The sequence below is a fragment of the Anarhichas minor genome, unplaced genomic scaffold (genome assembly GCF_050575085.1).
Source record: "Anarhichas minor isolate MPS153535 unplaced genomic scaffold, ASM5057508v1 ptg000033l, whole genome shotgun sequence".
Classification (NCBI taxonomy): domain Eukaryota; kingdom Metazoa; phylum Chordata; class Actinopteri; order Perciformes; family Anarhichadidae; genus Anarhichas; species Anarhichas minor.
In genome coordinates this window covers 14,156,886-14,172,595 of record NW_027466479.1, presented here as the reverse complement: position 1 = coordinate 14,172,595, position 15,710 = coordinate 14,156,886, and the positions used below count along the sequence as shown (strand labels likewise).

Sequence of the window (15,710 nt, the reverse complement as noted above, 5' to 3'; positions counted from 1 at the left end):
GTATCGGTTGTTTGAAACGAGTACCATAAGATTTTTTTTATTATAGAAGGGGGATGAGTCAAAAGATAGAATCAGCCGGGGAGATATTTGGGCTAGCACCAGTAGCTTTTGTGAACTTTCATTCATGTATAAATTGTTCAAGCTGATGAACTTTAGAGTTTCAATCAGAGCCGTCAGTATTTGGATCATATAGCTCGCGAAAAGTAAAGTGTGTGTGAGATTCAGATTAACGACAGTTAATTCAATGTATTATATTTACGGAGATGTTTATTAAACGTGGATCTAAGTATCGGATCAGACTTTGCATCAGGACCAGGCTGCTCAGAGTGCTCCAAATGAAGTGACAATTAAATGCAAAAGCCTGAGGTCATCTTAAAATCTCCTGACATTGTTGACATAGTTTGGGGGCGAAAAAGAAGGAAAACAGTTTAGTAAATGTGTTAACAAAGGCTGAGCGCTGGTTGGTCACATTCACATTGTGTGCAGAAAAACAACTGCTGCCTCATGTTCTCTCACACCATCAGGGTTCATAACAAAGCCCCGGGGGGGGGGGGGGGGGGGGCTGGCAGGAAAGGATGTGCTCCACTTGGATCATGTTCCCCTTGATATTCATGCCCCCCCCCCCCCCCCCCCCCCCGGTCTCACTCTGTTTGCCACTTCCTCCACCAGCAACTCCTTAAAAAGTTTTAATCACACTTCAAAGGGAAGTTATGTAAATAAAGCAAATAGGCATATTCATTTTCTCACACCACGTCATGCGTTTTTAATTCAAATTCTTTGAAAGTTGTTGCAAGATATTAGAAAGTGGTGGAAAATGTAGTGAGGCAAGTGCCATGATGCCACAGTAGCAAAGTTATTGCCAGTATTAGACCTTTGTTATTAAAGCGTTCTATCTTTTCTTTTATTCTTCCCTCTCACCTTTCTCTCTCTTCTATCATCTTTTTTCTTCACTTGCTCCGTTTGCTCTTTTTCCTCTCCTTTCCATCTGCCCTTCTATTTTATCCTTTTGTATGTATTCAGTTTATCTAAAGTTTATATTGTCTTTGTCTGCCGTTCTTTACTTTCTGTTATTTCTCAGTCCTTTCCTCCCTCTCTGTCTTCATCGCTCCATCCCCTCTCTTTCTCTCTCCCTCCCTCTGCCGACGCTGTGACCCTCACATTGCATGAATTATTGAGGTGAAACCCGGCACTCTTCTGCTGCCCAACAAATCACAAGCCTTCTCTCTTTCTCCGTTTCCTCTCCTCTTACCCACTCTCTCCTCTTTATTGATGGTTTTGTTCCTCCGTTTTGACCTCGGGCACCAGATCAGATCACAGGGTAACATGAGATTCTGTTTTTTTACACTCTTTTGGAGCTAATCCCGAGGATTTATGGCCGCTGTAACCCAACGGCACATGCCTCTCTGGTTACGGCAGGTGGGCGATTGCTTGAAGGCAGATTAACTTCACACATACACACTCACAGATTACAATACCTTGCTGCACTGCAGCCCAGTCAGAGTGGTGTGACGGTTTTGGCAGCATGGTGTTGCATGACATTAGTGCAATTAAACGATGGAAGGAATGAAAAAAGAGATTGTAGAGTCTGTTTAATGTTTTTAACTGTCTGATATACAGTATGTTTTGTGGTCATTCTGCAAAAAAAAAAATCTGTTCTGAGGAGAAAGAGACTTGGCAGGAAATAGAGAAACGTCAGATGTGGTCGACCAAATGAATGAACGGTGGAGGAGAGGAGAGGAAGGAGGCCGGCTCAGATCCTGAAAGTATTCTTCTGTAAATACAAACGTTGGAGTGAGCTCTGTGTCCCGTTGGCCCGTTTAAACCTCTGGCAGAGCGAAGAATAAACACACACTCACTCAACTGAACCTGGTTGCAGTAAATCAGCTGCTCTTACATGATGAGCTCTGACAGCAGCTAGCTCGATAACAAGGTTTCATTTACACTGTAAGGAGGTTGCCATTAGATGCCAGAGCGACAGATTGGGATTTGATACACGGCCCCCCCCAGGCTGTAGTAAACACTCGTGATGACATGTAGAGAATATATGAGAGACACACACACACACACACACCTGTGTGAAACCTTGTTGTTCCCCGGAGCAGTGTGTGTGTGTCGATCGCAGGAAAAACATGTTGATCAAATGAGAGCTGGACCATTTGTAGCCGTGTTCATGGTGTGCTGGTGTACTGACTAGGTCAACACATTGCTAAAATACTGCAATATTTGGAGAGTATCAGTAGAAAACGTCACTTTAAAATTCAACTATCATTCGGGGGTTTTTTTGCTGCCTTTCTGTGTTCCGTTCAATAGATATATAGAAATCATTTCCTTTCATTTTTTTTTTTTTTATAATTTAACGAACATTTTAGCAGAATACTGTGTACACTTTAATACCTGTTTATTTATTGCAAGTAATATCATACCGAAATATTCAACATCGCATACCGAAAATGTCCCTCATATCATGCGTCTCTCAATTACTGTGTGTGTGTGTGTGTGTGTGTGTGTGTGTGTGTGTGTGTGTGTGTGTGTGTGTGTGTGTGTGTGTGTGTGTGTGTGTGTGTGTGTGTGTGTGTGTGTGTGTGTGTGTGTGTGTGTGTGTGTGTGTGTGTGTGTGTGTGTGTGTGTGTGTGTGTGTGTGTGTGTGTGTGTCCGCGCGTCCGCGCGTGCGTCCGCGCGTGCGTCCGTCCGTCCGTCCAATCAATAAGCCTCGAGGCATCTGTAGTTCTCGGAAGATGATGACAAAGTGCTCGGAATACACACACACACACACTTGCTGTCTTTGCTGGAGAACCAAAGTGAATCCTCTGTCAGAAGAAAAGCCTTATTTTTCCCCACAAACTTCACACAAACAAAAAAACGTTCCACTCTTGTAAAGTATAATTGTAGTTTGGCTAATCTAACCTGTGTTTGTTTAAACCTCTCTGACCAATTTCTGCTCATGTTTCTTGTCAAGTTGGACCTTTAGCGCCACATTATCAGGCCTCAGAAATTGACTTTGTGACGTCAAAATTGGTGTCAATTTTAGCAGTGCCGATGGCCAAAACTACGAAAAATGACCAAAATTGTCATAAACTAAAATGACCCTTTTTAGGTTTGCTCTTTTTTGGAGTTCTTTGAGGCTCAAAGAACTGTAAAATCACCGTGCTTGTCGTCTTAATTGAGCATGCTGGTGTGCTAACATTTACTAAAAAAACACCAAACCACGAAGTGCAGCTGAGGCTAACGAGGACGTCATTAGTTTAGCAGGTATAATTCATCGTCAATCTCAATCTCACAGCAATCCGTCCATAAATATAACTGGTGAAACATTTCATTCAAAACCACAAAATGTGAACCTCATGGGGGCACAAGTTGAAAAGCCGGAGGATCGAGGGACCAGAGTTTTTGCAATTCATCCTGAGGGGAACATAAATGACATAGTAATCCATCCTATAGTTGTTGAGATATTTCAGACGGACCAGCAGACCGACGTTGAAATCCCTGCAGACGAAACATGGTTACAAATTTTGACAGTCTGTCTCAAGAGTGTCAGTTTTATAGCTTCAACTGACTGCCTCTCCGTGTCTTCACTCAGTATTGAGAAGGAGGATAATCTGCATAGATGACTAACGTGCTGTTCTCTGTAGAATATAACTGTATGAATCACCCATTCACACATTCTCTGCATATATATATAGAGTAAGGCTCGTCTTTAGAGTCTTTTTCTGCTCTGACACAGATCAACAGGATGCTGCTGCTGATGTTATTAAAATCAAGTAGTCCATCAAGTGTATGTTCAGTTCAAGTTTACATCGATCTGTCTCCGTGTTTTCTTTCTAACTTGCTCTCTCCGCATCTTATTCACCAACTTGTTTTTTTAAGAATGGTGACCAGAAGTGTTTTTTTCTCTGCACAAGGTTGCAGAGGAGAGGAACCGGAGAGATGCACACAGCTGCACTGAGCGTTACGGACGACAAAGTGTCTCACAAAGTAGTTAACAAAAGATACAAAACCACTCTAATCCTCAATGAACACACTTGGTCGTATATCAATGGTTGAAGACTCAAAGCAGAGGGAGTGGAGCGAGTCATATTTGGGGAGTTGTGACAAACGTGACTCGAGTACGACACGCGCTTTGGAAAGAAAGATGCATCTCCAGCTATTGATGCAGCGGCTGCCATGGCAACGGGCCCTTGAATAAAGGCTGTGCGGATCATTATGGGATGACTCACACACAAGGCCAGGCCAGTCTCATTACGTAAACGATCTTTAAGTTAATACATGCTCATCAAACACACACAGACTCCAGACATGCACACAAGAACTGTTTTGGTCAGTGTTTTGTGCACACGCATTTCTCATCACTCACTATTCAGCCCGTGTTCATGCACGCATATCAACACTCACACTATTCTGCTCATTAGTCTTCTCCCAGGAATTACCCTGAGCCATCAGGGAACGAGATTAAATATGAAAACGTGCTTCTAAACCAGGAACTAGGATGATCCGGGTTTTCTAGACAGGCCGGGAAGGTAAATTATTGATGGCTTCCTCAGTCGGTTTTGGGGATATCTCTGGTACATTCTCCACTTTGATAACTGTGTGATGGTGGGTTTTATAACACCCCCCCCCCCTGCAAGCACACCCATGTGGCTTTACCCAGCTCCCCCTGTGGGGCTTGGAGTGACTGTGATTTGGCAGTTTTTCCACCATGGAGCTTCTGACGGGCTTATTTTAGAAAGCCACGGGGCTTCAGGTCAAGCCGGCTGTCGGTTCCTCTGTCAGATATCCCAGTAGTCCTCTGCACAGAGGCCAGGGAGGGGCCACCCCGGAGGATACAGGTTCAATATTTGAAGGTGTGTGTTCGCATGCTGGTTTTTATGCGTATGAACCACAGATTCAGAGTCTGTGTATTTCAGTTGCGTTTTGACGAGTGAGAGACATGTCGGTCTTTACTTCTTGTGTCTCGTACGTGTGGCTCAGTGGAAAATGAACGTCCACGCTCTTAACTGGCCTTACGATCTGTCCCTCCTCGTCCACCCTCCATCCATTTCCTTTGAATCCTGTTTTTAAATTGCCTGGCGTCTCTGCTCCTGATTTATTTGATGTTGCAGCATAGGGGGGGGGGGGTCTCGTCTCCAAACTATAGCGTGACAGCTACTGGATTTATGAGACTGAATACCAATATTTATAACTGAGAATTTATAAAGATCTGATGGCAATATATCTGCCAATATTTGTAGGACAAACACACACACAAAAGTAACCTTTTCGATAAAGAGCCCTTAAATTTGACTATTACAACAGCTCTGTACTGAGCTAGATATTTTATAGTTGACAAACAAAGTTGTCCGTGCTCTCTGGTGGACAAACTATGCGATGGAGGCACTGTTTATAAATGACTTAAAACACATATTTTGCATTTCTGTACTACAATGTCTTGTTACATATCGCCTGATATCTGCAATATGTTAATATTCACAGATATATTGGTTCAGCCACAGAAGACACAAATGTTTTCACAGGCTGTTTTGTGCTGACCTTCATGTGTTAAACTGGAGGAATACTCCTACAAGCAGAGGAAGAATCTCTGTACTATAAGCTGCTTTAAAAGCGGTTTCTTTCCTGCATGGCTTACTGGCTATTGTGGCTAAAGTGCTGCATCATCACAGAGCTGTTTCATCTCTACAACTGCAGGGACGCTTGCACCTTTATTCCTGTTGAAATATCTAAAAGGAGTCGCCTACTTTTAGCCTGGAAAGGTGGTTTGTGTCTTTCTGTTGTGTTTAAATGACTGAACTGAGGCAAGGACTCGGTGAAACAAAGAAGACCTTATTAAAAAATAACTTTTCTATTCACTCACCTGCTGTGACCTCATTAGCAGTTAAACTTTGAGTGGAATTAAGCTGTCCCACCAGCACGTCTTAATGTTCTTTGTGTCAACAACTGCAAATTAAATAGGGTGCCGCTTGGAAAAAGAATCACCTCAGAGGACAGATAAAAAAATCAGTTTGTCTGCTTTAGTTTGTATATCATGGTGTTAGACGAGAAAATCATTTTCAAATGCACATTTTAACTGGTATTTGGAGGAATTTGCACGGACTGTTTAGCTTTGAATGTCAACCTTGACGGCACACAAACAGGGGAGTGTGTTTACAGTGTGTTACAGCAAACTGGTGTAAGTAGGTAAATTGACTCATTTCCTCTAAACCCTTAAACGTTGCGTGAAAGTGAATTATTGGTTTGAGTTGTTCAGTTGCTTCTACTGCCAATGGGAATTTCCCAGCCGCACTGTCCTCACGTCTTATGTGTTTTTCAACAATGCCCCCCTTGACCTTTCTCCATAATCATATCGGACACTAATAAGTAAGCTAATAACTAGACCAAGTTCTTGACTAATGTGCCTCGTTATCTCTTTTCCCCTCTCTTTTCATTCCCATCCACCTCCGTCTCTTTTTCCATCCTCTCCTTCTCTCTGGTCCTGCAGGTTTGGATGAGCTACCACCAGAAGTAGTGACAGAGGGGTGAGGCCGCGAGACCCACACCACCCAACTCTCCCCCCCTCCCCCTCCCCCTGTCAGCCATGCCGCCACCGGCAGACACCGTCAAGGTGGCCATTGAGTGGCCGGGGGCCTTCCCCAAGCTCATGGAGATAGACCAGGTAGGTGTCTGAGCACAAAAAAAAGACTTATCGGCATACTTTACTGTCCACAGAGATCACATTTAGAAGACAAAACCGAGCAAACTTTCTGTCTTTGTGACACTCACCGTGAACAAAGTGCATGTTTTGTCTGAACACAGTATTTGTACAGTAATCCGCTGTTGTGGGTACAGTGGAAGTAGTTAAAATGTGTGTGGGGGTGTGTGTACTGCATGTCTTGAAGGGGTAGGCGGATGTGATCAGGGCATCACCCATCTTTGTTTGTTCCTAACAATTATACTAATTACCAAAAGGATGTGCCTTAATTGCAGAGGTTTAAGAGGCAACACAGCCGCGGCTTTGACAAGACTATGAGGCAAAATGGTGGACGTTAACATTTTCATCAATACCAGTGATATTTTTGACGATACTAATGTAATCTCTGGTGATAAAATCATGATGCTGATCGCTCGATCAGTGGCGTCGAGAGCATGTGCGCCAACAAACGCCTGAAGTATGAATCCTCCGGTGAAGGCCTCGCTGTAGAGATCATCGGCGTCTAACAAGCAGCTGATGAGATTCTAATGAAATAATTAGCCCAAACAATACCTACCTCATGTGGGGGGGGTGACATGTTTACTGTTACCTTGTTTGATTACTCATACAGTGTAAAATATATTCTCTGTGTGACTCACAGATGGGCTAATGATTGTACGAGCTGTGAGTCACCCTGGCAACTGGAGCCACGATTACCCTTCTCAATGGACGAACCGCTGAATGAAACATTGAACTGCGGAGTACATGTGCTTCTGGGTTTGCCATGAGGTCCTTAAGGCACTCAAGTGTAAATTTAGGGATGTAGTTTTTAATGACCCGTTATCAGCATGGTGCTGCAGTTTTACTCAGCCACCTCTCCTCCTCCTCCTCCTCCCTTTCCTCCGCTTTTCTCTAATTCTCTTATCTCTCACTGTCATCCTTCTCTTGTTCCTCCTATCTGTTGCATCCTCCCCCTTGTCTTCCTTTGCTTTCTCTCCTTTTCGTTCCCCCTCTCACTCCTCCTCCCCATCTTTTGTTGCAACTGTAATACTTGCGCTTTGCCTCCTCCACCATCAGCCCCCACCTCTTCCACGTCCCTCTGCATCTCCTCTCTACAATAGGCCCTGCAGCAGCATATGGCTGTCTGAGTCATGCGATGGGGAGTGGGCTTCATCTGCTCGTGCTGTCTTGGAGACCCACAGAAAGTGTGTGTGTGCGTGTGTGGATAGATGTGAATTTGTGTGTATTTATTTTTATTAATTTTTTCCGTGGGTAGAACTCTGCATAAGTGAAATTGTGCGTGGGTGTGTTTGCGTGGCAACACACATACTTGTTACTATTCATGCGTCTGTGTGTGTGTGTGTGTGTGTGTTGACATCCCTTCTCTGTGTGTGTGTGTGTGTGTGTGTGTGTGTGTGTGTGTGTGTGTGTGTGTGTGTGTGTGTGTGTGTGTGTGTGTGTGTGTGTGTGTGTGTGTGTGTGTGTGTGTGTGTGTGTGTGTGTGTGTGTGTGTGTGTGTGTGTGTGTGTGTGTGTGTGTGTGTGTGTGTGTGTGTGTGTGTGTGAGATATTACACTGTGATTTCAGTGTCTCTCCAAATACCGTCAATGCCCCAAAGGCACGACAGTCCGACATTTGTGTTGGCACGCTGGGGAATTGGTACAAGTGCAGAGTTTTGTAATATTGGGGGTTTTTTTCGTCAGAAATGTAATGGAGAACAGGGAGAGGACAAGGTGTTTATGTCTGCGGGGAGAAAATAAGTTTTGGAGACAAGCAGGAGAATTTCAGTCAAACTAAAGGGAAACTAAATGTCATGGTACTTGATACTCTATTGTGTGAGGCAGTACAAAACTAAATTGATCTTAAACCTTTTTTTAAAAACAGTGTTGGTGGTTATAGAAACATCTTTGTCATGACTGACGAAGTCCTGTGACAAGAAACATCGTTAAACCTTCATTAACTGATTTGTTTGGCCACTCGGGGCAGCGTTAACGAGCTGTAAACTCGATACGGATAACTCCTCACCTTTAGAGCTGATATGGCAAACTTGAGGAAGCAGTTGCTTATTTACACATCTAGCTGTTAAGGAGCAACATTATCATTCATTCAGAATTGCGTCTGTGGCCATCAGATGATTGTATAACTCTAATCCTCACTCTCTTTGTAGTTTTATTCTCCACCAACTCCTGAGGGAAATATCAGCTCTTGAGCTGCTAAATGTTGCACTTTGTTTACCAGCTGGTCACAGACTTGTTCTGTCTGCTGAGCAGGTAGTATACATTTTGTGGTTTAGAAATCCATCACTTTTGGATTAGATTTTGTTTGTGTATGTACTTCTCACGTGTACATTAGATTATAAAGATTACCACTTTGGAAAATCTCGTCCCTGCCATGTTTTAGCATGTTTTTAGTGCGTTTCTTCATTGTATACTTTTTATACTTTTATGACTTATAGATTGTAAATGTATGAAGCAGTCTTCAGCTGATGAATAAATTGTTCATTTGTGGATATACACTATAGTGCAAAGGATAATTATCTATAATATATAAATTGCGTTCTTGCGGCAGTAAATCAGCGGGGCACAGAATGTGTAAGAAACCCAAAATAAGAATGAAGCTATTTAGTTTTTTTATGGCCTCTGTGGTTACATTTTAGTGTGCACATAATGACTCTAGAATAGCAGCACAATTAAAATATTTAAGCAGCAGAAAAAGATGCAATAAAATGTGCCCTTTTGTGTAATAACGGTTTAAAATATCTGTAATGAATGTGCCATCAGTCATAGATACGAGCAGGAGAAGTTGACTTGTTGTGTAACCGTGGAAAGAAAGAGATGAAGTGTATTTGATATCTTCCCAGTTAGAAAGCAGAATTGTGTCAGATAACAGGAGCTAAAGAACATCAGTAAATGGGATAGTGGAGGTAATGTGACTCCTGCAGGTTCAACAGATCGAAGATGTGCACCGGTAATGCAGAAGTTAGACATGTAAAGACTTTAAGTACAATTTGTACTTATTACAAGTTCTGAAAAGTTTTCCACATGTGGTAATATATTATTACCTTTTATGTTATTTAAATAGCAACTAATTGTACTATTTTAAATGTATTAGGTTATTAGTAATACAATTTAAAAAAATTAAAAAAATAAAAATAATAAAAATAAAAAAAACGAAAAACGCTTTGATCATGTATGAGAGAAGGAATTGCTCCAAGCAATGCACAAGTGGTTTAATGTCTTTAAAAATATTACAAACCTTTGCTATTTCTTTGATGAGTGAGCATATTAATGATCTGCTCATTTAAAAACCTACAGTAGAACTAAGAATAATTGAACATTTGCTGTATGAACCTAGATTAATCAAGTAGTATTCATGAAAAATAGTTTTTTAATGAAAGTCAGTTCCAACATTTGTAATACATTAAAATGTAATAAAATAGCTTTTTGAACCCCACAGATGCCCTGCTCTAGAGTACTGTTGGACATGTGTGCGTGTTCAGTGTAGTCTGGCAGCGTACTGTAGGTCCCACAGAGCCTGAGGATGACGGCAGTGGCGAGCGGGCAGAGATTAAGCTAATACTGCCTGGCATTATGCACACACACACGCCTTATATTTGTCGCCTCATTCCCTCCATGTCCACTCTCCTCCTCCCTGTGTTTGCTGTTGTTTTCCCTTCATCTTATTCAGTTTGCCTATTTCTCATTTCTAAAATCTTCTGTTCACATAAAAAGCCCACTCTCTTCTTCTGTCACCTCTCTGCCTTTGTTTCCCTGTCATCTACTGTATGCCCATCATCCTGCCACCATTATCTTCTCTCTGTACATCTTCATCACTACAGCTTTTGCTCTTTGAAGCAGCCTCTCTCCGTTGCTCGGGGTAATCCCCGGTGAAGCAACAACACAATCATTGTGCTGGATAAGACATAAGTGTGAACAGGGCTGGTAGAAGGAGCGGTACTAGGGTCAGTACTGTATTCAGAACTTTTACTTTAGTAAGAGTAGCTGTGCTACAATGTGAAAGGGTTGCTCCAGAGATTGAGCATCGCTCCTTTGTAAAGTTGGGAGACTCACAGAGGACAGAATTAAGAAAAACACACAATGGTCAGACTTGGAGGGGTTTAGTCTTGAGTACAGATTTCCCAAAATGCAACTGAAATGCAACTGACTTGCATGATATATTGTCCCAGAGATAATATCATAGCATAATAATGCAAGTCCTATTAAAAGAACAATGCACTTTTAATACCTTTTTAGAATATATTCATCCTTATGATGGAGGCGGATGCCCTGCTGTTTATTCTGGCAACATGTTCGCTAAAATGTTGGTGACATTGTTGTGTAATAAACGGGCATGTAAACACAACGGGCAATATCGATAAGTCGATAACATTAAAATGATCGTGACAGGCCAAACCAAAAGAGCGTCAAGGCATTGAGAAGATTTTCATGTTTTATAAATCGGGGAAAAAACGGAGCAGAACAGCATTGTGTTCCACAAAGTATCCAAACAAGTTTCTTTGGTACCCAAAGTTGATTATAATATTACCAAAGTTATCAAAAAAGCTTAAACAGTTACCAGCCTTACCATAGTCTAATCAATAAAAACACGTGCTATTTTAGAAACTGATCATATGTTTTGTATGTAACTATAGCTGCCTTATCATTATAAAGAAGTACAAAGTGCAGTATTTCCTGTCTAGTATAGATTAGCCAAGACGTTCCTCGAACTTCAACTTTTCTCGGACAGTACTTGAGTCCACTACTTTCCACCCCTGTGGAGCAGAACATCACAGCTGCTGATCTGGAAGCAGTTTCACATCCAATAATATGAAATGAAATGGCGCAGCAGACGTGGTCGGTGATCCCACATCAGCAGTCGGACAGTTAAATACAGGCTCCTGTAGAACAGCCTCTCGGTGTGTCGGTCCTGTTGTATAAAATAATTGCAGCTCGATCTGAGTTGACTACTATTTTAGGAACTCTGAGTTGGACTGTGGTCTGATTGTAGTTTTGCCTTTCTCCACAGAAAAAGCCTCTCTCAGCCATCATTAAAGAAGTGTGTGAGGGGTAAGTCTGCATTAGCTTTCTCATGTGTCTGCATGCCTTTTGGTTGGAAAATAATTCTCTTTGGGCTTCTTGCAAAAAGGCCCTCTCTCTCTATCTCCATACAAAAATTATATTAGCTGTATTTCACACAATATGCCCCCCCCCTTTAATACCAATTATGCAAGGTTGTTTCTCTCCATCCAATGGATTTTAGGTGGTCCTTGGGGAACCATGAAAACTTTGCTCTGCAGATTGCCGACGCCACAAATTTCTACATCACAGAAAAGGTTTGGTTATCTGTTTTTCAACTCCAGCCAGCGGTATCCAAGGTAAAACAAAGTGCTCACTAACTTCTGCTTCTATCTTTGTAAATCTCCACAGAATCGCAATGACATTAAGAATGGATCAATCCTGCGCTTGACCACCTCTCCTGTGAGTTTTATTTCTTTGCAAAATGTCCTCATAACTACATAAGAGCACTGATCATTGTGGATGCTCACTTATTTTTTTATTATCCCAAGGCATTTGTTATTTATTATTTACCTTCTACTTTCCACTTTAGTACCAGACTGCAATCCAGCTCCATGAACGGATCCAGTCGTCCAGCATGGATGCCAAGCTGGAGTCTCTGAAGGACCTGGCCAACGCGTCGAGGGACATCACCTTCGCCCAAGAGTTCATCAACCTGGACGGCATCTCCCTGCTCACTCTGATGGTGGAGAGCGGGACTGAGTAAGTCAATCGTCCGACCGTCTCTTTTGTTGGTTTGTATTTCGTCACGACAGTGTTCTCCTTTGATTTCTCATTCCTCTTTGTGTGAGGAATATATTAGGGTGACCAAAGAACAGTAGTAGATTAGAGGAATATAGATCTCCAGTGGTTTCCTATACTAAGCTCGTGATATTTCATTTCACCTGATTTAAGTCGATTGTGGCTTTTGGCAATGAATGTCTCGCTCTTAGGTCAAATCTGAGGTCGGTGAGAATAAAGTTCTTTTTTTTTTTTTTTTTAGTTGCACTGTCTATTCTGACAGTTCAGTGCCGCTCCTCAAGTCATCTTTTGCAGCAGCTGGCCGTCTGTAGTTGCCTTTAGTGTGGGAAATGACTGCACCACCGACACACTAGAAATCATTATCGGACCGTGTTCATGAAGAAAAACTTGTTTCAATTCTTACATTCACCTTGTGACTTGACACGACCTTGCTGTGGAAATAAATGTCTTTGTTAGTTATCAAACCAAACAGGAGAAAAAAATGACAGAGCCTCTCTTCAAATTGTTTGAGGTTGTCTATCAACAACAACTACCGGCATTAGAAAGCGTCAGACAAAAACACAATAAGCCCAACCTCGATCACGATTCTTCCCGTCTCTGTGTAATATCTCTGTGGTTACATTTTTGAGGAGGTCTACGTCCAGTTGAGCCTGCAGCGTAGCTACAGAGGCACAGCATCCACGGCCAGGCCGTCATCCCGTTACACACTCTGAAGGTGTCATCCGGAAGCTGAAAAGAGCAGAACTGGCTTGAGAAGAACATGCCCAGGGGTTCCTGTTTGCCTTTACTGACCATGATAGTGACATTACACACACAACAGAGGAGAAGAGAGCTCTGCACTGGTTTCTGACTGTTCAGCAGATCCAACAACTCGCCGCGTGTGGGTGTTGGCAGTGGAGGGCTCCGGAGACCGTCTCGACTGGAGGTTAAAGCGAGGACATTTTTCGCTGAGGTGGAATTTCTCTGCGTGTGTGCGTGTGTGCGCGTGTGTGTGTGCGTGCGTGCGTGCGTGCGTGCGTGCGCGTGCGCGCTTTGGTAGCATGCTGTGTGAGTGCAGGGCTCCAGTCAGAGTAATAACCCAGAGGAAAGTTACAGTAGGAGTGCAAACTGGCAGGGAGGGCTGCAACAGTATTCAGCCGCCCGGGACGCTCTCGTTTTCCGCCTCATGCATCTCTCATTATTCATCACTTTGTACCCAGCGAGAGAAGAGATGGAGTGAAGAATTGTTTGCTTGCATAAGGAGTTTTTTCTTCAAAGACACAGGTCAAATGTGCTCTTACTATTATTACTGTATCTATTATACAGTAAAAACCCAAACAAGACACAAGCACACACTGAATAACGCTGGCAGGGAACTCTGCAAAGCCATTGCAAACAATTATTGGCGCTGGGTTCTTTTAAGTGAGCAACGCTTTCTTAAACTGAAGGATTTCTCCTTTCATGCTCCGGATTGTTTTGTACCGTCTGTACATAAAGGGTCACATTCCGGTCAGATGTTTAATGCCTCGTCTTCAGCAGAAACCACTTAATGATCTCCTATTTCTGGGTATGAGACAGCAGCAACCTCCAGCATTACGCTCACTTCTACTATTTGACAGGAAATCATTGAAGCCTCTTCTCCTTTTTGTGCATAAATGTTCAAATTAGCAAATATTTGACCCTTATCTGATCTTACTGCTGGGAGCCATCACAGCAGCACTGATGTTGAGTCCACTCTGCTTCTGGCTCTTTCATTAAATATGTTTTTAATGTAGATTACCATCACATCAGCTATTCAGCACTGGAGAGTTGTGTGTGTGTGTGTGTGTGTGTGTAAGTGAGAGAGAGAGAGAGAGCGCAAGTGGCTCTGCTGCATTTCCATCTCAACAGAAGGAGCTTATGAAACACAGACACACAGATAGGTATCAGTGCCTGGAACACACACAGACACACACACTCATTAGTGTGCCTGCCAACCATCTTGGTGAACTGTAATTATTCAAGAGGCTCAGTGCTGGAGACTCAAGAGGGCAGAGCGGCGCTGTGATCTAAAGCTTCTACCAGAGATGTTGTACTGTATTCATGTGGAAATAAGTTGGCAGGCTGCTGCTGCTGTTGCCCACACAAGCACCACAAGGGAAAGGCAGACGTCGCCCTCTGCTGATTAAAACGTGGAACATCTAATGTGCTTTGACTCGGTAGGTGTTCAGAATGTACATTGCAACCTCAACCAGCTTAATAAGAGGTGTTATTACATTCAAAAAGGGACGGCAGGAGGGATTTTAGTTCACCCAAATAAAAAAAAATCAACACCTTTTCTTACAGATTTTGTTGTATGAGCACAGCTTTAGAGTTCTGCTGTAAAATGGAGGTGAATTTAAATGAGTTTCCTTAAAGCATGCCCATGTTACTGTTTGTTGAGCTTTTTCATTGGAACTAATTTCTACTGAAGAAGTAGTCCCAATGAAAAGTGAGTGCTGTGGACGATACAGAGTAACAGGGACACTGATTCTGAGAGTTTACTTGTTAAAACGTATTCACTACAGGTCAGTGTATGAAGGTTCATGTTGAATGAAATGTTTAAGTTTGCTTGTGTCTGCATTTATACAATCAGAAGTCATTTGTATGATGCATAATAGATTGGACTTGCTGGGGCTCTGGTTTCTTCTTTCAGGGATATTTGCGCATCATCTTGACGCCAGGTTGTGATGTGTGTTGTTTCCCTGCTCTGTGATGGCTAGAAGATCTGGTTGTTTGTTTCCCAACTGTGACACCAAAGTTTCTCAAATCTTTGCAGACGCTATCAGAAACTACAGAAGATAATGAAGCCCTGGTAAGCCCCCCCTCCCCCAGCCGGGTAATGTCTCTGTGCTCTTCCTAACCTGCTGGCTGAGTCTGCATGATTAAAACTCTAGCCCAAGTGCCTTATGGGAAATTATACTTCCAGGCTTCCATTTCGAAATCAGTGTCGCATTTTCTTTTTTTGCATGTGGTTTTGGGCAACGGACTCCAACAACTTCCTAATTCTTCAATCCAGACTGAAAGAAAGCCAAGATTTATTTCTAAAAACCTAGTCAAACAAAAATAATAATAATGAATTGCTGTTTTTAAATTAAAGGTTCAGTGCAGCTGCATGTGTTATTACTGTACTTTTGGTACAAGTCCCCCTGAATTAAATCTTGGTGTTCTTTACACACGGTGCTGCTCAGGGTGAGGGGATTGTCTGTGAGGGGCTGTTCAGCTGCTTTTCTTACTTTC

General features: G+C 42.5%; 1 protein-coding gene across 3 annotated transcripts in view; it reads left to right on the top strand.

Moving 5' to 3' along the window:
• The window catches only part of elmo1 (engulfment and cell motility 1 (ced-12 homolog, C. elegans)), a 95,194-nt gene that overhangs the window by 23,954 nt on the left and 55,530 nt on the right, over positions 1–15,710 (top strand). For all 3 annotated transcript variants that reach the window (XM_076105440.1, XM_076105438.1, XM_076105437.1), the window contains 6 exons: positions 6,470–6,643; positions 11,683–11,723; positions 11,917–11,989; positions 12,084–12,134; positions 12,265–12,434; positions 15,250–15,285. In XM_076105440.1, coding sequence (XP_075961555.1) covers positions 6,566–6,643; positions 11,683–11,723; positions 11,917–11,989; positions 12,084–12,134; positions 12,265–12,434; positions 15,250–15,285 — 449 coding nt within the window. In that variant the 5' untranslated portion in view covers positions 6,470–6,565. The remainder of the gene's footprint in view (positions 1–6,469; positions 6,644–11,682; positions 11,724–11,916; positions 11,990–12,083; positions 12,135–12,264; positions 12,435–15,249; positions 15,286–15,710) is intronic.